Source organism: Dendrobates tinctorius, unplaced genomic scaffold (genome assembly GCF_039654945.1).
Source record: "Dendrobates tinctorius isolate UK_male_01 unplaced genomic scaffold, ASM3965494v1 ptg000098l, whole genome shotgun sequence".
NCBI classification, from domain to species: Eukaryota; Metazoa; Chordata; class Amphibia; order Anura; family Dendrobatidae; genus Dendrobates; species Dendrobates tinctorius.
The window spans coordinates 3,763,136-3,784,859 of NW_027361766.1; the positions used below are offsets into that span (position 1 = coordinate 3,763,136).

The 21,724-nt window shown below is 45.7% G+C and overlaps 1 protein-coding gene across 2 annotated transcripts in view; it reads right to left on the reverse strand.

The window, feature by feature from the left end:
- PHTF1 (putative homeodomain transcription factor 1) overlaps positions 1–21,724 on the reverse strand; it is a 196,844-nt gene that overhangs the window by 101,851 nt on the left and 73,269 nt on the right. For both annotated transcript variants that reach the window (XM_073587060.1, XM_073587059.1), the window contains exons 7-8: positions 20,093–20,194; positions 2,360–2,507 (exon numbers count right to left, since the gene is read on the reverse strand). In XM_073587060.1, coding sequence (XP_073443161.1) covers positions 2,360–2,507; positions 20,093–20,194 — 250 coding nt within the window. The remainder of the gene's footprint in view (positions 1–2,359; positions 2,508–20,092; positions 20,195–21,724) is intronic.

Here is a 21,724-nt window from a genome sequence, read left to right on the forward strand (position 1 = left end):
CAGCCCTGCCTTAAAAGGACCAGCTAACATCGTTTCAGTGATTGCTCCATTAACACAGGTGTGGGTGTTGATGAGGACAGGGCTGGAGATCAATCTGTCATGATTAAGTAAGAATGACACCACTGGACACTTTAAAAAGGAGGCTGGTGCTTGGCATCATTGTTTCTCTTCTGTTAACCATGGTTATCTCTAAAGAAACACATGCAGTCATCATTGCACTGCACAAAAATGGCCTAACAGGGAAGAGTATCGCAGCTAGAAAGATTGCACCTCAGTCAACAATCTATCGCATCATCAAGAACTTCAAGGAGAGAGGTTCCCTTGTTGCCAAAATGGCTCCAGGGCGTCCAACAAAGACCAGCAAGCGCCAGGACCGTCTCTTAAAAGTGTTTCAGCTGCGGGATCGGGCTACCAGCAGTGCAGAGCTTGCTCAGGAATGGCAGCAGGCAGGTGTGAGTGCATCTGCATGCACTGTGAGGCGGAGACTCTTGGAGCAAGGCCTGGTCTCAAGGAGGGCAGCAAAGAAGCCACTTCTCTCCAGGAAAAACATCATGGACAGACTGATATTCTGCAAGAGGTACAGGGAGTGGACTGCTGAGGACTGGAGTAAAGTCATTTTCTCTGATGAATCCCCTTTTCGATTGTTTGGGACATCTGGAAAACGGCTTATTCGGAGAAGACCAGGTGAGTGCTATCACCAGTCTTGTCTCATGCCAACTGTCAAGCATTCTGAAACCATTCATGTGTGGGGTTGCTTCTCAGCCAAGGGAATGGGCTCTCTCTCAGTCTTGCCTAAAAACACAGCCATGAATAAAGAATGGTACCAGAATGTCCTCCAAGAGCAACTTCTCCCAACCGTCCAAGAGCAGTTTGGCGATCAACAATGCCTTTTTCAACATGATGGAGCACCTTGCCATAAAGCAAATGTGATAACTAAATGGCTCAGGGAACAAAACATTGAGATTTCCTGGAAACTCCCCAGATCTTAATCCAATTGAGAACTTGTGGTCAATCATCAAGAGACGAGTGGACAAACAAAAACCTTCAGATTCAGACAAAATAAAAGCATTGATTTTGCAAGAATGGACTGCTATCAGTCAGGATTTGATCCAGAAGTTGATTGAGAGCATGCCAGGGAGAATTGCTGAGGTCCTGAAGAAGAAGGGTCAACACTGCAAATATTGACTTGCTGCATTAACTCATTCTAACTGTCAATATAACCTTTTGTTATAATATGATTGCAATTATATTTCTGTATGCGATAAAAACATCTGACAAACACACATAAAAACCAGAGGCCAGCAGATCATGTGAAAATATAATATTTGTGTCATTCTCAAAACTTTTGGCCATGACTGTAGTATATATATATATATATATACAGTATATATATATATATATATATATATATATATATATATATATATATACTGTATATATATACTTCTTACCACTTCAGTGACGTATTTATTCTTCTGGTATTTTCCACTCAGAAGACGCTCTGTATTTTACAGTGCAAGTCAATGGGAAAGCTTGTAAAGTATGGAGCATCTAACTACCAAAAATTTCCAGAATAATGTACATTACTTGCTTTAAACGCTTGGCATGAAAATATGATCAGCAAGCTATTTTCGCATACAAATTAATGGACCATTCTTTTGATCTCTTTGTTAGCAGTTTTTCCATCATTCTTTTGTGCAGACCCGGTAAAAAAAAAAAAAAAATTGGAAAAAAGACGCAGTGTGAACATGTCCTTTGGGTGAATCCTTTTTAATCGAATTTTCTGCATATTTTACCTGAGTAATATCCTTAGTGGCAGGGACATACCTGTAATAAAGGCAAGAGTTGCAGTCGCACCTGGACACTGGAGACAACAGGGGCCTCGGATCCTGTTGGAGATTTTGCATTTGGGCCCACAGGCTCCAACTTGCGCCATTGCTCATGGGTTTTCAGCTTCGGGCAAGTGGATGAGATTTTACAAATCTTATTCAAATGCTACAGGCATTTTAAGCACAGAAAAACAAGTATGCCTTTTCTGCTTTACAAATATTGTGAAATTTTACAACAGATTTCAGCACCTTCAATGTAACAGTGATAAAATGTGAATTACCAGCAGAATCCTCCAATTTGTGATCTTATCCTCAAATTATAAAAGATAATCTGGCCAAAAGTTAAGCTACAATTTAGGATAATAAATCACAAGGAAGTAAAAAGTTTCTTCAGGAACTCTAGGACCGTGGCTCGAGGCTGCAGAGTTTGCTTCCTACAATATAAATTTATGAGGCTGCTCTGTATAGAGAAATCAGTACAGAACTCTCTGTGGATAAAACTTAATAACAATTTTAGAACCAGCATATACCTGCGTCTTTCCTTCGGAAATGATACACTTGCATACTGAACAACTGGACTCCCGAATGCAGGAATCGGCTTGTCTCCATCCAGCAACCTCACTGTGCGGCTCCTGGTATGACGGGTAGGTTTTCTTGAGAAGAACATTCCTATTAACACTAAATGAAATATCAAGTATGTGTGAGGTCCATTCTTAATTGGTGTTAGTCAATCAATCAGCACCAAATAAAATATAATATTAAATATTTAGCATCATATATTTAATTCAATTTATGGTCATACACTTGGACCATATATTTAATGCATTAGGTCAGACCTGGGCAAACTACAGCCACATCTGGCACTGTGACTGTTCCAGTCTGACACACGGACTAAAAAACCTGAAGGGCTGAAAAAAGTTGCCCACAGGCCACACTATACTCTCTACCGTCCGTGTCCTGATATCACCGCCAGGATGCAGATAGCAGTGTATACATTGGTGGAGGATTGAGCCACCAGCTCCTTTGTTCACCAATCAGCGAGTTTGACTGAGACAGCAGATGTGTTGACATCACTATATTGTATCTGCTGTGCGGAGAATCTGTGCACCAAAGGCTGGAACAGAGCGCTAGGGGGAGAACGCCAGTGCTGTTTTGTATATTCTGTGGGGGGGCTATGTGAAGGCTCATACTGACTATATGCTAGCTAATGGCTCATGCTGTATATAGGGGATGTGTGATGGCTTACACTATATATAGAGGCTAAGTGGGAGCTCATACTGTATAATGAGGCTATGTGGGTGCTCATACTGTATAAAGGGGGCTATTTGGGAACTAATACTGTATATAGGGAGGCTATTTGAGGGTTTATTCTGTATATAAGGGGCTATGCAAGGGCTTATACTATATATGAGGAGCTATTTGGGGGCTCATATTATACATATAGCGGCTGTGTGGTTGCTCATACTCAGTGTATATAGGGACTATGTTGGGATTCATACTGTATATAATGGGCTATGTGGAGGCTCATACTGTATATAAGGGGCTATGTGAGGGCTCATACTATAAATAGGGGCTGCGTGGTGGCTCATACTGTATATAGGAAGGCTCTGTGTGGACTCATACTGTACAGTGGGTACGGAAAGTATTCAGACCCCTTTAAATTTTTTACTCTTTGTTTCATTGCAGCCATTTGGTAAATTCAAAAAAGTTCATTTTTTTTCTCATTAATGTACATGCTGCACCCCATCTTGACTAAAAAAAATAGAAATGTAGAAATTTTTGCAAAGAAAAACTGAAATATCACATGGTCATAAGTATTGAGACTCTTTGCTCAGTATTGAGTAGAAGTACCCTTTGAGCTAGTACAGCCATGAGTCTTCTTGGGAATGATGCAACAAGTTTTTCATACTTGGATTTGTGTCATGCTCCCTGCCTGTCATACTCACCGGCGTGGTCTCGCTACTTTTCTGCGCGCCTCCCGGTGCGCTCCTGCTCCACGTCGCACCCCCGCTCCAGACATCCGGGGTCCCCGTTGTCGGTCCTGTGCGCCTGTGCCTGTCATCTCCCTTGGCGCTCGGACATCTGGGAGCTGTGATGCAGTGGCTCCACCCCCAACATGGCGCCCACCGGCTATTTCAGCAAGGCGTCTCGTCAGGTAAGACGCCTGATTATCTTCTGCGGTGACGCTGTCTCTCCTTTAGCGTTCCCGCTATCCTCAGGCCCCTGTATCCTCTGTGCACTCATTCTGTCCTGTCTGTGCTGCCTCAGTAGCCCCCTGCTCCGTTTCCTCCTCTTGCCTTGCCCTGTGTCTCAGCCTTGACCTGTGTGCCTCTCCGGATCGTCACCTCCGGCTACCTGTCTGGTCACTCTGTGTTCTCCTAGCCCCTGTCCGTACTGTGCTCATCTTTCTCTCTCTCTCCTGCAGCCTCCGCTAGCCTCCTGTGCCCCCGGTTCCGCTTGTCTCTATTGCTCCTTGGTTTCTGAAGTCCTCCGTGCATCTGGGTTCCATATTCCTCACCACTGACTCTCCGATACTTAGCCCTAGTCGCCCCTTTGGCTCCGGCTGTTGCGGTTCCATCCCTTGTGGGGCTGCCCCTAACGCTCCCTGTATAGGGGTGGTTCCACATGGTCCGCTTGCCCTCGGGGGCTCTGGAGCCGTGACCCAGAGGGTCCACTTCCAGGTTCCACCGTATTCCCACACCGTAACAATTTGGGGATCCTCTGCCATTCTTTTTTGCAGATCCTCTCCAGTTCCGTCAGGTTGGATGGTGAACATTGGTGGACAGCCATTTTCAGGTCTCTCCAGAGATGCTCAATTGGGTTTAGGTCAGGTCTCTGACTGGGCCAGTCAAGAATAGTCACAAAGTTGTTCTGAAGCCATTACTTTGTTATTTTAGCTGTGTGCTTAGGGTCATTGTCTTGCTGGAAGGTGAACCTTCGGCCAAGTCTGAGGTCCAGAGCACTCTGGAAGAGGTTTTCATCCAGGATATCTCTGTACTTGGCCGCATTCATGTTTCCTTTAATTGCAACCAGTCATCCTGTCCCTGCAGCTGAAAAATACCACCATAGCATGATGCTGCCACCACCATGTTTCACTGTTGAGATTGTATTGGGCAGATGATGAGCAGTGCCTGGTTTTCTCCACACATACCTCTTAGAATTATCACCAAAATGTTTGATCTTCATCTCATCAGAGTCATATTTTTTTTTTAGCAAACTCTATGTGAGCTTTCATATGTCATGCACTGTGGAGAAGCTTCCGTTGGGCCACTCTGACATAAAGGCCCAATCGGTGGAGGGCTGCAGTGATAGTTGACTTTATGGGCCTTTCTCCCATCTCCCTACTGCATTTGCAGATCTTGGGGTTCTTCTTTACCTTTCTCACCAAGGCTCCTCTCCCACGATTGCTCAGTTTGGCTGAACAGCAAGGTCTAGGAAGACTTCTTGTGGTCCCCAACATCTTCCATTTAAGGATTACTGAGGCTACTGTGCTCTTAGGAACCTTGAGTACTGCAGAAATTCTTTTGTAACCTTGGCCAGATCTGTGCCTTGCCACAATTCTGTCTCTGAGCTCCTTTGCCAGTTCTTTTGACCTCATAATTCTCATTTGATCTGACATGCACTGTGAGCTGTGAGGTCTTATATAGACAGGTGTGTGCATTTATAAATCAAGCTCTATCAGTTTAACTAAACACAGTTGGACTCCAATGAAGGAGTATAACTATCTCAAGGAGGATCACAAGGAAATGGACAGCAAGTGGCTCAGTGGATGCCACTGCAGCCTTGCAGCGCTGGAGTCCTGGGTTCGAATCCCACCAAGGACAACATCTTCAAGGAGTTTGTATGTTCTCCCCGTGTTTGCATGGGTTTCCCCGGGTACTCCGGTTTCCTCCCACAGTCCAAAGACATACTGATAGGGAATTTAGATTGTGAGCCCCATTGGGGACAGTGATGATAATGTGTGCAAACTGTAAAGCACTGCGGAATATGCTAGCGCTATATAAAAAAATAATATTTATTATTAAGAGTGTCTGAGCAAAGGGTCTGAATACTTATGACCGTATGATATTTCAGTTTTTCTTTTTTAATAAATTTGCAAAACTTCTACATTTCTGTTTTCAGTCAAGATGGGGTGTAGAGTATACATTAGTGAGAAAAAAATGAACTTTTTTGAATTTACCAAATGGCTGCAATGAAACAGAGTGAAAAATTTAAAGGGGTCTGAATACTTCCTCTACCCACTGTACAAGTTAACCAAAAGACCATTACTATGATTGACATCTTCACGTAGAAATAAAACAATTTATAACAATAAAACCAATGTTATAGATCTTTCTAAACAGAAAATTAAAAATGTTAGTAATATAGTCCATTAAAAAGGAATATGTTTATAAGGGAATAACTGGTTTGGTGATAAAACAATGTTGTATGCTATAATGCTTGTATTATTACAAATCTCTAGGAAGATGTATTGAAGATGCATGCAGAACATAAAACACGAATCTCCAATATATGCAAATGACTGTTTATGCAAAACAGAAGATTTATCTATTTTACCAGAGGCTTTGTTTAAATATAAACACGATTATGCAAAATTCCAGTCAAAGATTGCCCTAGAGATGCCTTAGCATTGTATTCTTAAATACTGAGTTAAAAGGGGGTGTTTGCAATACCTTGTGATATGTCCTATCAGAGTACGTAAAGTGGAGCACTGAAGCAAAAAGCAGTATACACTCCTCAATATTAAAACTGCAACACCAAGAAGGAAAATTCATGGAATTATGGAAATGGATGGATTGACAAATTAATAATTTGCAAATGATGAATAAATAGAAACAACATATTTCAAAACATCTCAGTTTTTTTTGGTATCAACGATAAGTGCCATTCTCAGAAATACGCAGACATATACAATTCTGCATGCTATCTATGAGGATATTAATGATTGTCTCAGGAATGTTATGTCACGTTAAATGTAAATGGGCATGCAAATCATCAAAGTACACTGCTGGCAGCTCCCTTTGCAATTACCAGCCAATGACATCCCAGATGTGCTGGATAGGAGACAAGTTCAGGCCATGGTAGCATGCTTAGGCCACTCAGGCTGCTCACAGTGGTACAAGCAAAATACAACTTGACAATGTCATGTTGAAAAACAGGTCCTGGGACAGGTTGGAAAAATTGCTGTACCACTGGTTCCACGAGCAAATCAATGTTAGGTCAAGCTGTTTGTATGCTTGGAATGAAGAACTGAGGGGTCCAGGTATTGTATATTAGGCCTTCCAACACTATAATCCCAGGAGTAGATTTTGTGTAATGTTGTCTCGCGAAGGCATCTTTATGATGTAGCCCATGTGGTCTCTAGAGAAATCTCCAGTTATCATTTCATACAAGACAAAAGCAGTACTGATCAACAAAGAAGATATACCTCCTTTCCAGCCTCTATTGCTCCATTACAGCATCTGGTCTCCAAATGGCCATGAGAGCCTTTTGAGAGTGGTGGTGTAAGGTCAATAGAACACCTGTAGCTGAACGTCTGGCTCCTAGTCTAATGTTGTTCAAATGTCTTGCGATAGTTCTTGTAGACACTTTTTTGACAATTTAGCTTTGGTATGTGATGTATAATTTCATTTTCAGTACAGGATTGATCAGTTGTAGAACCAGTGGTACGAACGCTTCTCCAATCTGTCCTAAGAGCTGCTTTCAACAATACAAACCCAGGCCGCATGTTGCTTATGCTTCTGTGAGAAGCCTGTGTGGCCTAAACATGTTGCTTTTGTCTGGAGCATCTCTGGATGTGTCTCCCATCGTGCACATCTGGGACGTCATTAGTCAGCAATTGCAAAGGGAGCTGTCAGCAGTGGATTTTGATGATTTCACCAAGTGCATTTGTGGCGCCCCTGAGGCTCAGTCTCCACAGATGTACGGGTGGCATCACGAACTATTACACTACAAATCGCAACCGCCATTGATTTGGGCGCCACGGGCCACGGACCGGGTCATCGCTGCTGTGACACATTCCCCCTGACACCGGCCCGGTACCGAGTACCCCACGGCCCTGGGAGGGCGACCCAACTTGGCGACACGAACAGGATAACGAGACCCGATGACATCGGGTTCTGTGTGCCTGAGATTTGTTGGACTTAGAACTTTTGTAAAATGTGCAGAAGACCCAATTTAATAGTCTGTGACATGAACATTGAAAATGGCCGCTGGTGTGGAGAAGAAGGGCGTGAAGAGATGGGAGGTCATAGGAAAAGACCGCGAAGAGTCTTGGGCCTCCCCTGCCTGAATTACTATGTGACAGCAACGTGGCCCACCCCCGAGGGGTTCATATACTGGCTTGGTATGGAGGCGCTGGAAGAAGACGCCGCCCCCGGAAGGAGGGGCAGAAGAAGCCAGTGGCGGGAAAGGGGCCGAGGCAGGAAGAAGACCTCCAGAATGCCATTTTGGAAGGAGAGGGAAGGAGGCCTGGAGAGCGCGCGGAGGTTGAGTCGGATCTCCCCGGCGCCATGGCTGAAGGCTCCGACCCCGTCTCTGAAATGACCAGCCAGCAGCTGGAGGATGACATCGCCCAGCTGACATGCCGTCTGCGACTGAGGCAGGAGGCCTTATGGAGGCTGAGCAGGCCACACGCCTTGGAGGGGCCTACGCCACAGGCACCTCTCACCACTGCACCGGACTGTCCTCAGGCAGCACTAGTCTACACATCCACGCTGTCCATTCAGTTGGTCGCGGCCTGCCCGGAGGAGTCACCGGAGGCCCCGGGAGCTGAGGCTGCGCTCCCACTCGGACCTGACACGGCTGTGCAGGTCCCACCGGAGGCCCCCGCGGACCCGGAGCCACCACCCGCTGCCACCGACCCGCTTCCACCGGCATCGGAGCAGAGACCACACCGCCCGGAGGCCCCAGGTATGTCTGATACCCCGACACCTGGGAAGGCCTTGGGGTGAACCGCGGTCGCAGCGGCTGGCCAGGTCGTGCTAGATCTGGTCTGGGACCGGGATGTCTGTCCCTGGGGGGGAACACCGAAACCCCTGGAGGTGGTGCCGCTGTACAGGACCAGTCTAGAGCGGTCCCGGTAAGAGCAGGAGGATGAGGAGAACTGGGCTAGGTGTCAGGCTACCATCCGGCAATTGGCAGCTGAACACCGGGAGAGGGAGCGGCGCCGGCTAGCAGTACTAGGCCCAGATTTGGACCGGAAAGAGAGGGCCCGTGCTGGTCGCTACGGTCCCCGGGACTCGGCTGGATAGGGACAGGTCCTCAATGTGAACCGTGAACGGGAGTTTGGGTTCATCGCCGACCACCAGAGCATCTCTGATTTGTTCTTTAGCCAGAGGAATGTGGAGTCCCACCTCCGGAAGGGACACCCAGCGCGAGACCTACAGCCAGGGGAGTACGTGACCTATACCAGGCATGAGGGACTACGCGGCTGGTACGCGTTAAACATCCGCCGCATACCAGAAGCCCTGCTGTCAACTTACCTGAAGGAGAAAGTCTGTGTTCCTTCCCCGGTACCCGTTACCACCCCTGCGGTACCCCAGGCAGCATCTACATCTCGGCAGCAACCATCTACTGTTCCCACTGCCCAAAGTGTACCCAAGGTACAAAAAGGGACCGGCTTCACGCCACAAGAGGAGGAGTATCTGAGGACTGTAAATGCGTTCTTTTCACCTGGTAGCAGTTCCAGTACAGCTTCCAGAACCCCAAGAGGAAATCAGCACTAAAACTCTCGCTGCCCAGGAGGGTATTTTGCACCGTTGTGCCTTCTTTTTGTTTGCATCATGGTTTAGTTTTGTGTGTTGCCATGTTTTACTGGCAGCGTTTCTACATTTGAACTGAGGAGATCATGGACGCTGTATGATCCAGAACTGCAATTGTAAATAGTTGCACCACTTTAGGTGCCCTCTCTTGGTTTTACATAAAGACACTTTGCGAAGATAAGGTATTTTACATAAGGACACTTTGCGAAGATGATGTCTACCTCAAGGGACACTGCAAGAAATCCCGGCTGGGAGCAGTGTTCAGCGTTTACAAGAATTGTTGATGTTTTAATGTGAAGTATTTAATGATGTGTCTTATGAGAGTAAATTACTTTTATATAGAATTAAGAAATGCTTTGACAGGGAAAAGAGAGATTTGAATAAAGGATAAAGAGTTGAAAATGTAGATGATGAATGTCACTTTGAGCTGATGACAAAAAAGTAGACAATGTAAAAAAAAAAGGAAAGATAATGAAGAAATGTACTAATAGAGAATACTGAAGTGATAGTGAGCAAGAGATAATAGCACTTTGAATTACGTATAGTATTGAGAATTGCACTTTTGGACCTAGAATTTTAGATAGATAATTAAGAATTGTTTGCAACGTTCAAGAATGAGTGCCTCTCATATTGGGAAGTTTAGTATAAGAAATGTTTATTCAGCATTATAAAAATTTTTGTATGTTCCTCTACTGTCAATTTTGTTTACCTTGCAGCCTGCGGACGTGCTGTGTTTAACGGGGGGGGGGGGGGGGGTATGTGGTGCCACAGAGGTACTGCACCTTCCCCTAAGGTGTAGTGCCCCACCATCCAGGTAAGGTGGGAACTCCTTTCCACGCTCCAACCCCGCACCCCACACACACAGGGTAGTTCTGCACAGCCACAAGCGGCTCTGTACTTAGAGAGTAGCAGAGCACCTTTGGTGGTTCCCTGCTTGGAACACTGGACGTGCTGGGAGGTGGGTGGAGTTAAGGCACATAAAAGACTGGGAAGGTTTAGAATTACAGGTCAGTCTGACGGGAGGTCAGTCTGCGGGGGGCAGTCTGCGAGAGCAGTCCCCCTAGGAAAGTAGGAGAAGGAAGCCACTCAGAGAGGAGTGGGGATCCCTGGAAGAAGGGATGGAGGAAGGAGTGCTGCAGCTGCCTCAGTGACCTGAGCCAGCTGGCATGGGAAAGGAGAGAAAGACGTAGAACTGTAACCTAAGCATCCATAAGAAAGAGAGTCAAGTACGGAACGAAGGAGTAGAGAACACAGAGGAGAAGTGGGTTGGAAGAGGAACCCTGCCTATAGGTTCTCAGCGCAAGGCCGGGGCCCGGTCCCCGAGGTTGTATGGACACTTATGGCTCTGCAGCAGACACCGGTGGAGTAGTTGGCTGTAGATGCACTACTCCCATCTAAGACTTGGGGAACAACAGCATCTGTACAGAGAGCCAGGACTCAGGAGAAGGGAGTCCCCGAAGCAGGCTACAGCTGTCTGCCATACGAGTAGAGAACACAGGAACATCTGTAAGGAGGAACTCCAGCGTAACTTAGTGCTAGGAGATCTTCACACTTAAAGGTGCAATAGAGGAGACGTTCAGAAAGGTACATGTTGGCAGAGTGTTGGAGAGGAGCCTTCCATCTTGCCTGGGGGTTGATTGAGTCCCTGACCCTGGAGGACACGGCACGGAGGCAGGCACCTGTGTGCCCTACTGACTGTGAGTAAAGCGTTGGAACTACAGACCCTGGTGTCCTCCATTCATTATCGCGCCTACACCCTCAGCACCACTACATCTGGGTACCAGCTCCCACACCGCCTGTGTCTCTCCTCATCTATTAATACTACACTGCCCTGGGGCTACGGCTTCACCTGTGGGGAGCTACACCATCTATGCTGCAACACACCACCAGCCCTAGAAAATCTGCATGCAGCGTCAGCCTAACATCCCACTTGCCGAATACCACGGGTGGCGTCACGAACTATTACACTACAAACCGCAACCGCCATTGATTTGGGCGCCCAGGGCCATGGACCGGGTCACCGCTGCTGTGACACATTCCCCCTGACACCGGCCCGGTACCGAGTAACCCATGGCCCTGGGAGGGCGACCCACATTTAGAGAGTTACGGGTTACGCAGATGCCTCTTCCCCTGTGCTACGTGCTAGCCAATCCCCTGTCCAGAAAGCAGACGTGAATGCCTCCCGCCCTGCAGCTGTCGCTGTAGATATGCAACCAAAATTAGCAACCATGTCCACTTCCTTGTCCCAGAAGAGCATTCAGCTGTCCGTAGCCCAGGAATGGAAACAGAAATACAAAGCCACCCAACGACAGGCCCATACACTAACGACCACATTGCCAGACTGCTTGCCCTGGAAATACTGACGTTTTGGCTTGTGGACACAGAGACTTTTCGCAACCTCTTGGCGATGGCCGTCATTCGGTACTCATTCTCCAACCTCCACTATTTTTCCCAGTGTGCTGTCCTCGACTTACACAAACATGGTGTCCCTTAACATCACCTGTGCCCTAACCAACTCAGTTACTGGGAAGGTCCACTTAACCACTGACACATGGATCTTGTGGCCAGAAAAGCTACATTTCCCTGAAGGCACACAGGGTGGCCCTGGTGGAGGCCGGGACAGAGTTGGACTCTGGAACATCACACATCCTACCGACACCTAGAATTGTGGGCACTAGTTCCATCGGGGTTTTCCTTTCCTCCTACGCTGGTTACTGCACCCCTTCATCCTCCTTCTCACTCCCCATGTTAGAATTAGCATCCACATCAGTCTCAAGCTGAAAGCACTGCCTCAGTGAAACAGCAAAAGGCTCTGATTAAACTGATATCTTTAGGTGACAAACAGCACACAGCCGCAAAGTTGCTGAAAGGTGTTACAGACCAGACCGATCTGTGGCTCTCGCCGCTGAACTCACAAACAGGCATGGTCATGTGCGATAATGGCCATAACCTTGTGGCGGCTCTGAAGTTTTGCAAGCTGGCACATGTTCTGTGCCTGGCCCACGTGCTCAACTTAGTGGTTCCATGGTTTCTGAAAGCATACCAAGACTTGCTGGAGCTACTTGTCAAGGTAAGCCACGTTTGCGCCTATTTTAGAAAGTCACCTACAGCTGCCGCCTGTCTGGAAGTGCTGCAGCAGTGCTTGCAACTGCCACCTCACCGACTACTTTGAGACCTGCCCAAGCGCTAGTGAAGGAGTGGTGGAGCTGATGGTCTGCTCCCTGACACTCTAAGGGGTTAAATGTACAGTGAGGAAAAAAGTATTCAGTCAGCCACCAATTGTGCAAGTTCTCCCACTTAAAAAGATGAGAGAGGCCTGTAATTGATATCACAGGTAGACCACAACTATGAGAGTCAAAATGAGAAAACAAATCCAGAAAATCACCTTGTATGATTTGGCAAGATTTATTTTTCAAATGATGGTGGAAAATAAGTATTTGGTCACCTAAAAACATGCAAGATTTCTGACTCTCACAGACCTGTAACTTCTTCTTTAAGAGGTTCCTCTGTCCTCCATTCATTACCTGTAGTAATGGCACCTGTTTGAACTTATCAGTTTAAAAGACACCTGTCCACAACCTCAGTCACACTCCAAACTCCACTATGGTGAAGACAATAGAGCTGTCCAAGTACACCAGAAACAAAATTGTAGCCCTGCACCAGCCTGGGAAGACTGAATCTGCAATAGGCAACCAGCTTGATGTGATGAAATCAACTGTGGGAGTAATAATAAGAAAATGGAAGACATACAAGGCCACTGACAATCTCCCTCAATCAGGATCCCCATGCAAGATCTCACCCCATGGGGTCAAAATGATCACAAGAACTGTGAGCAAAAATCCCAGAACCACATGGGGAGGCCTAGTCAATGACCTGCATAGAGCTGGGACCACCATCGCAAAGGCTACCATTAGTAACACATTACGCCACCAGGGACTCAGATCCTGCATTGCCAGACATGTGCCCCTGCTTAAGCCAGTACATGTCCGGGCCCATCTAAAGTTTGCTAGAGAGCATTTGAATTATCCAGAAGAGTATTGGGAGATTGTCATATGTTCTGATGAAACCAAAGTAGAACTGTTTGGTAGAAACAAATCTTGTCGTGTTTGGAGGAGACAGAAAGCTGAGTTGCATCTAAAGGACACCATACCTACTGTGAAGCATGGGGGCGGCAACATCATGCTTTGGGGCTGTTTCTCTGCAAAGGGACCAGGACGACTGATCCGTGTACATGAAACAATGAATGAGGCCATGTATCGTGAGATTTTGAGTGCAAACCTCCTTTCATCAGCAAGGGCATTGAAGATGAAATGAGGATGAGTCTTTCAGCATGATAATGATCCGAAGCACACAGTCAAGGCAGCAAAGGAGTGGATTCATAAGAAGCATATGAAGGTCCTGGAGTGGCCTAGTGTGACATCTAGGAAGGGCTAGCTTCCAGGAGTGGACCCTTTCCCGGGTGAGCATAACAGGTAGAACCGACCCCTATACCAGGATTGTTAGGGGCAGGCCCGAGGGGTCAGGTACCGCGACTGTCGGTAACAAGAGGGACGGCTTGTAGTGAAGCTGAGAGACAAAAGTGGATAGGGAAAGCTAGAGAATAGGGCCCTGGAAGGCCTAACAGGTTCGTTGTACTGGTGAGTGGGCCCTGTGACACCAGGAAAGGGACCAGGACAGAGAGGGACAGGGACCGCTGGACAGGACTAGGAGATGAAGGACCATCAGGACAGTAGAGGACCGGGAACCACAGGCTGTGTTACAAGGGAGCTGAGGACAGAAGCAAATAAAGGGTTAATTAGTAACAGCGGGCTAGCACCCGCAGAGACAGCCTAGATTAAGTACACGAGAGTGCACACAATAATCAGGTGCCTCCCTTAAGGGAGGGCGGCCTGATATAGCAAGCAAAAGCATCTGATTGGACCGCAGATGGTCCAGATCAGGTGCGATACATTAAAGGGCCAGCAGAGTGCGCGTCCACAGCCTAAGACGCATGCGCAGGTACGCCGTCGGACGTGATGCCGACAGAGCGGAGGGAAGACTGTTATGAATGGGTCACCGAGGAAGATGGCAGGAACAGGCTAAGCCACCAGAAGACCAGAGAGGTTGGTAACTAAGTGGATTGCAGACCCCTGATCCTATCCACACAACTAGCAGTAGCTGTGGAGCGTTCCTACGATGCCCTAGATGCTTCGTCACAGCCGGAGAACTAACTAAGCCTAAAGACAGAAAGGTGAAATCTAAACTGCCCTGGAGCAGATCCCCAAAGGAATAGACAGCCCCCAAACATATATTGTCGGTGAGACAAGATGAGGCACAAACACAGGCAGAGAACAGACTGAGCAACGGTGGGGCCCAAGCTGTCTAGACAGGACAGGACAGAAAAGATATTGTCTGCAATCACGTACAAAACCCTAAAAAAGTCCAACACTTCTGATATACAAAAAACCTGAGGTCACACGACCTCACCCTCGCTAGATCAGCACTCTGGTATAAACTGGAAGCAAAGCAAAAAGATACTAACATAACAGGAGACTGAACAAGCTGCAACATATGAAGCAGGACCCAGCGCTGCCCCCAGCAGGGAGCACGCTGAACCCTAGCAACAAAGCAGAAAGCAAAAAAAAGCAAAACCAGATTAGATGCAAAGGATTAGTAAAAGAATCACTTAGCTGAACAATGCTGATCAGGCAGGGGACAAAAGAACTCCAAATGCACAAGGAGGAAATTACCAGCAATCTTCAAGAGCAGCCAGCTCAACTATATGCTCCCATGCAGTAATCCCAGGTTCCCAATTATCGCTGTCAGGTGGGGAACTTCCATCCACCTGGCCAGCTCCACTACTCTCAGTATCCACCAGAATGAGCTTCAGCTCTGAACAAGAGAATTCACAACAGAAGATGCCGAGACCCTGGAACAGCTGGACGCAGCGCTGCCGGAACAGCGTGGTAAGTATTAGGAGGCGGGGCGGGCACGGCGGCTGCGAGCATAGTCATGACAAGCATGGCAGCTGCCGCAGTCATGACAGTACCCCCTCCCTTATCCCTCCCCACTGCGGAGGTTGGCCAGAAATCTCCCCAGAACACGAAGAGCATTAATGTTCTCCTGTGGCTCCCACGATCTCTCCTGTGGACCAAAACCTTTCCAATCAATAAGAAAGAGGGTTTTATCCTTGACTCTCTTCATTACCAAAATATCCTTTACCTAAAAAACATTGTTGGAACCAATTGGCTGAGACACAGAGGTGGATGCAGAATGGTACCGATAAAGAACTACCGGTTTGAGGAGAGAGACATGGAAGGCATTCGGGATCCGGAGTGAAACAGGCAACTTTAACTTGTAGGCCACATCATTAATGCGTTCCAGGACCTCGAAGGGGTCAATATACCGAGGACCAAGTTTGTAAGAGGGAATCTTCAGTCGGATGTATTTAGACGAGAGCCAGACTTTGCCAGGACGATATGGTGGGAGATCCCTCCACCGCTTGTCTGCATGCCTTTTCATTCGACCACCAGCTTTTTTGAGTGCTTCCTCAGTCTCCTTCCAGATTTTAGAAAACTCCATGGAGATATTGTCTGCTGCATGCACTCCTGAGGCTGAGGTCACAGGGAGAGGCACCCCAGGATGTCAGCCAGAGACAACAAAAAACGGCAACTTGGTGGAAGACTCGCTGGGATGGTTGTTATAGGCAAACTCAGCTTCGGGAAGAAGGCTGACCCAGTCGTCATGAAGGGCATTGGAGAAATGACGCAGGTAAGAAGTCAAAACTTGATTGGCACGTTCCACCTGCCCGTTGGTCTACGGATGATAAGCAGAAGAGAAGTCCAGAGACACGCCTATGAGTATACAGAGTGGTCTCCAGAATCGGGAAGTAAACTGAACTCCTCGGTCAGACACGATACGCTGAGGGAATCCATGGATTCTGAAAATTTGATGAATAAAAACTTTGGCTAGCTCAGGTGCCGACGGTAGCCCAGGTAGGGGAACAAAATGAGCCATTGTGGAGAACTGATCCACAACCACCAGGATAGCTGTACAGCTAGAGGAACGAGGCAGGTCCGTGATAAAATCCACGGCGATATGCTGCCAAGGAATTGATAATTGTTTTATGTTCTTCCTCCACCATATCTACAGGGTCATGATCCGACCCTTGCAGCTAATTTATCAAGGGTGTGTCCGATGCCCTACTGTTCAATTTTTAGAGGCCTTTCTCTAAAGTTTGCTTACATATAGATATATGTATACCCCCAGGGGTACATTTTTTGTCAGCCCTTGCACATAGTGCATCGACTTTATCATTCTAGGAGTGCCACTCCTTACCAATGGTAAAGCAATGTCTCCTAAGGCACTCCACTACATTTCTCTCAGGGTGTATCAGAGAGCCTCTTTCTAATTTTTGTCCGCCTTTGCACATACTGCATCGGCTTTACCACTCTGAGTCTCAATGGTAAGACAATGTTTTCTGAGTCTCTCCTCTACATCTATTCCAGGATGTATCACAGTGCCTGCTTTTCATTTTTGGCAGCCCTTGCACATATTGCATATGCTTTACGAGTCTAAGAGTCTTACTCCTTCCAAATGGTAAAACAATGTTTTCTGAGGCTCTCCTCTACGTCTTTTCCATGGTATATTGCAGTGTTAACTTCTAATTTTTGGCATCCCTTGCACATAGTGTATACGTTTTAACAGTCTGATTTCCACTCCTTAGGCTAGGTTCACATCGCGTTAGTGCCATCCGTTTAACGTATGCATTAAACGGATACGCTAACGCAGATGTCCTTTTTGTCTTTTTTTGACCGATTGTGCTAATGCGTGCGCTAACGCATGATAGTATTGCGTTAGCATGCGTTAGCAATAGAGGTCTATGCACAGCGAACGCGTCCGTTCGCTGTGCGTCAGACCTAACGCACCCGAAAATGCGGTAGACCGCATTTGAAGGTGCGTCACAAAGTAACACATCATCGCTAATGCATGCCAATTTGGACATGCGTTAGGATGCGTTACCATAATAGATGCCAATAGGTGCGTTAACGGATCCATTACATTGCGATAGTGCCGCATAGTAACGGATCCGTTAAATGGATGGCACCTAACGCAATGTGTAACCAGCCTTAGTAATGTAAAAAAAAAATTCCTCAGGGCCTCATCTACGTCTCTTCCAATGTGTATTGTCATCCCTCCATTAAAGATTTCCTAGGACTTGCATTAAGTGCATAGGCTTTAGGAGTGTAGGAGTCCCCACTGGTTTTAATATTCTCATTCATAATTTTTGGAGGTCCAGTTTAAGCTCCATATCAATGGTGGCGCCATCATTGTGCTCTAACTAGCCTAGGGACTGGACATGACTCGAATGAAGGGATAGTGTCAGGCTCTGTGGGTGGAATTCTAAAACAGCCTCTATGTGCTGGCTCTGTGCACTAGACTGAGAGGAGGAAATTTTCAAACCACAGTGGTATTTCTTTCATTTTCTGGCACATCAGTTTACAATGTTGCAATGAATTTAAAGAATCTGTTTTACTGGCATTTTACTAAATTTTTCATAATTTTTTTTTCATAAACAATCCTAAAGTGTTAGCAGCATCTTTACTTTTAACAGATGCAAATTCTTTGCTTCTTCTTTATTTTGGGTAGTTCTTCTCATTAACTCTGTGACTTTTTATTTGAACATTTATATGGATCTAGATGAGGTCAGTTTCCTGACTTGAGAAAACATTCTTTTGGAGGCATGTCCTACCATCTTTTTTTGTTTTGGACTCTTGCATAGTCCAAAGCACGAGGCCTTCTTTCCATGCATTCATTGCCCAATTCTGCCTCTTTTTGGTCATGTGCAGACAGAAATTATCAAAAGAATGCAATCCAATTAACGACCTTTTTAAAATTGTCCCAAAATTTAGTCTGATCAGTCTGAGGCCCCCCTTCTACATCTGTTGCTGATTGTATTGCCATGCCTCCTGAGTCCTTCTAATTTTAGCTAGGCCTCCACTGAGTGCTTGGACTTACCCAGTTTGGAGTCAAAAGTTTTGTACCAAAAGTGAATCAGAGTCCCTCCTCTATGTGTCTTCCAGGGTGTATTGCTGTCCCTCCTTCTAATTTTTGGCAGGCCTTGCACGTTGACTTTACCAATCTAGAAGTTCCACTCCTTAGAAAAAAAAAAAAAAGGTTTTCTGAGGCCCTCACCTGCATGTCTTACTTCTATTATTTGTCAGGCATTGCACATAGTGCATTGGTTGGTGGATGGCAGATATTAACCAGTCTCAGAGTCACAATCTTTTTTAAAAATTTTTCCAAAATGTATTCAGAGTCCCCCCTCTACGAGTCTTGTTGGCTGCATTGTAATGCCTCCTTGTGAGTTTAGCTAGGCCTGGCATTGACTGCATAAGCTTTCCTAGTTTCGCAGTCAGAATCTTTTTAAAATTGTAACATAATTGAATCAGAGTCCCTCCTCTATATGTCTATGCGTCGGAGGCCCTCACCTGCATGTCTCCCAGCGTGCATCGGAAAGCCTCCTTCTAAGTTTTGTCAGCCCTTGCACATAGTGCACTTGCTTTATGAGTGTAGGAATCACAGTACCTAAGAATTTTAAAAGATTGTGTATTAGGCCTTCCTATATGTCTAATACAGGGTGTATCAGAGTCCTTCCTCCTTCTAATTTTTGCCAGTTCTTGCATTGTCTGCATGAGCATGGTGAGTTTGAGTCCCTCCTTTATAAATTAAACAGTATGTGTCTCACATGCCAGATAAGGTAGTAAAATATTAAAATTACTTTTACCAGTACATGTTTTTTTTTCACCATTGAAAGCAATGAGAAAGTTCATAAATGCTATATGTGAACATAGCCTAAAGGGGTGGAGGAGGCATTTTTTTCTTTTGTCTTATATACAAGTTATTATTCAGGAAATAATGTTTCCTAACATTTTTTTCCTGTAAAATCCATATTTGTTTTGGGTTTGTATGTTTTATTACCAGTCCGAAAAAGTAGTGGAATATTCTAAGAACGTTGTTCCCAGAAGCGACCTCAGAGTTAGAGATGTGTTCAGGCATCTTCTCCATGCTATTCCTATTCCATTTGAGCACTTTTTCCATCTATTTCAACAATTTTACTCCCCCCCCCCCCCCCCCCCCCCAAGACCTCCTGGGAGGGTCCACCGGAAAAATGCTAGAGTTTCTCATTGACTCCCATTATACTCGTTAATCGAAACAAGCACCCAAGCATTTTAGTGCTCTCTCATCACTAATTGCAGCATAATGCATGCCTGCGGAGTAGCACTGCAACCCTAAATAGCAAGTCAGACATTTGCAACTTGCTTGTTGACTACAACAGTCTTTTGCTTTGTCGATGTGGTAGCTCCAGCCTAAATTTAGACTTGGTGGTGGCCACTGTTATTGTGGTATAGTACACATCCCTATACACATTTCAATAAAATATAAATAAATAGCTTAGTGTTACACAAATATTTCCATGTTCACAATGTACAGAAATATTTCAGGAACCTACAAGCTCACCTATGGCAGAAGAGGGATTTCAGTCGGTTGCAGGAAGCTGGTGCCTTTGAATACTTGCTGAATTCCTTTTTGTCATCACTATTCAGTGATTTGTGTAATTTTCTATATAAAAGCAAATTAAATAATTATAAGCCTATTTCCAACCAAGTAGCTGTGGGCAAAATGATTTTATCACTTGTTTTAGTAACTATAGCACTGTCTATGTGACATGCAAAATAAAACAGGAGGCAAAACCTATTCTAGGGCAAAAGCATTACATTTCTGAACATAACTCATTTTGCGTAATAACCTAATCTATAAACCTTTATCACGTATGTGACAGGGAATTTGCATGTCACTTGCTATAGCATCCTCGAGCAACAATTACTATAGCACTACCTGTATTTTTTTAAGATGTATTAATATAATGGATATGCAAATGAAAGAATATATTTCTGGGGGCTTTTATTTTGATCTCTAATATTATGCTGCTACATTTAGTAAAAGTAAGATAAATGGAAATAATGTATAAGGAAATTGAGAGTTTAGTAGCTGTCTCCTTTTTGTTCTTTTAAAAGAAGGCTATAATCAGAAAATTACCTATTGCTTAATTCAGGTTTTTGTGCTAAATGTATTTTTTCTTACAATGTTTTTTTCTTTTTAGGCTACTTTCACACTTGCGTTCCTTGGAGCTGCGTGGGGCTGCGCATGGCCGCCGCTAAGCTCTGCCCAAGGCCGCGCCTCCTCAGGTCAGCTCCCCCTATGGGCGCATGACGCTGCATGCAGCCTGCGTACCCTATCTTTAGCATTGGGTAAGCAGGCCGTGCGCAGGTATGCGTTTCCCGGCGCATGCGTCCTTTTGACGCTGCGCCGAGCACACCAAAATGCAACACGGTGTGTTTGGCGCAGGTCGGTGCAGTGTCAAAAAGGATGCATGCGTCGGCAAATGCATACCTGCACACGGCCTGCATGCTCAATGCTAAAGATATGGTACACAGGCTGCATGCAGCGTCACGCGCCCATAGGCGGAGCTGACCTGAGGAGGCGCGGCCGTGGGCGGAGCTGAGCGGTGGCCATGCGCAGCCCGACGCAGCTCCAAGGAACGCAAGTGTGAAAGTAGCCTATCATATCACTTACAGTATTAAAAATAAAAAATAGAAATCCTGCAATTTTAAAATTAGCGACTAGCGCTTCATTTTTACACTCTAACTTCCTATTGTTTCAGGAAACAACACATGTATATAGCCACAATGAACAGACACTGACCTTATCTTTTGTATTTAAGTGCATAATGAGCCTGTGCAGAGGTCATTGCAAATTGAGGGTGATCAGGGTCAGTAGGGACATCACCTATTGTGACTGGGGATCTTTTCTTAATAACTGTGTATGGAGCTGTTACCAGTCACTGTAATCCTGTCACAGTGGATAAGGAAGCATGTTGAACACTCTTCCTCAAAGAACATGAAGTATGACTCTAGAATAAACCCTAGTAACCAATGTGAAAATCACAAGATTACTAACTTAAAAACAATAAATAAAGATCGTGATTTGAAGAAAAAAAAGCTGCCAAAACTTTTTTAAAAATACATGTGCCACAAAAACCTAAATTAAATGATAGGTCATTTTCTAATTATAGCTTCCCTTTACATTGTT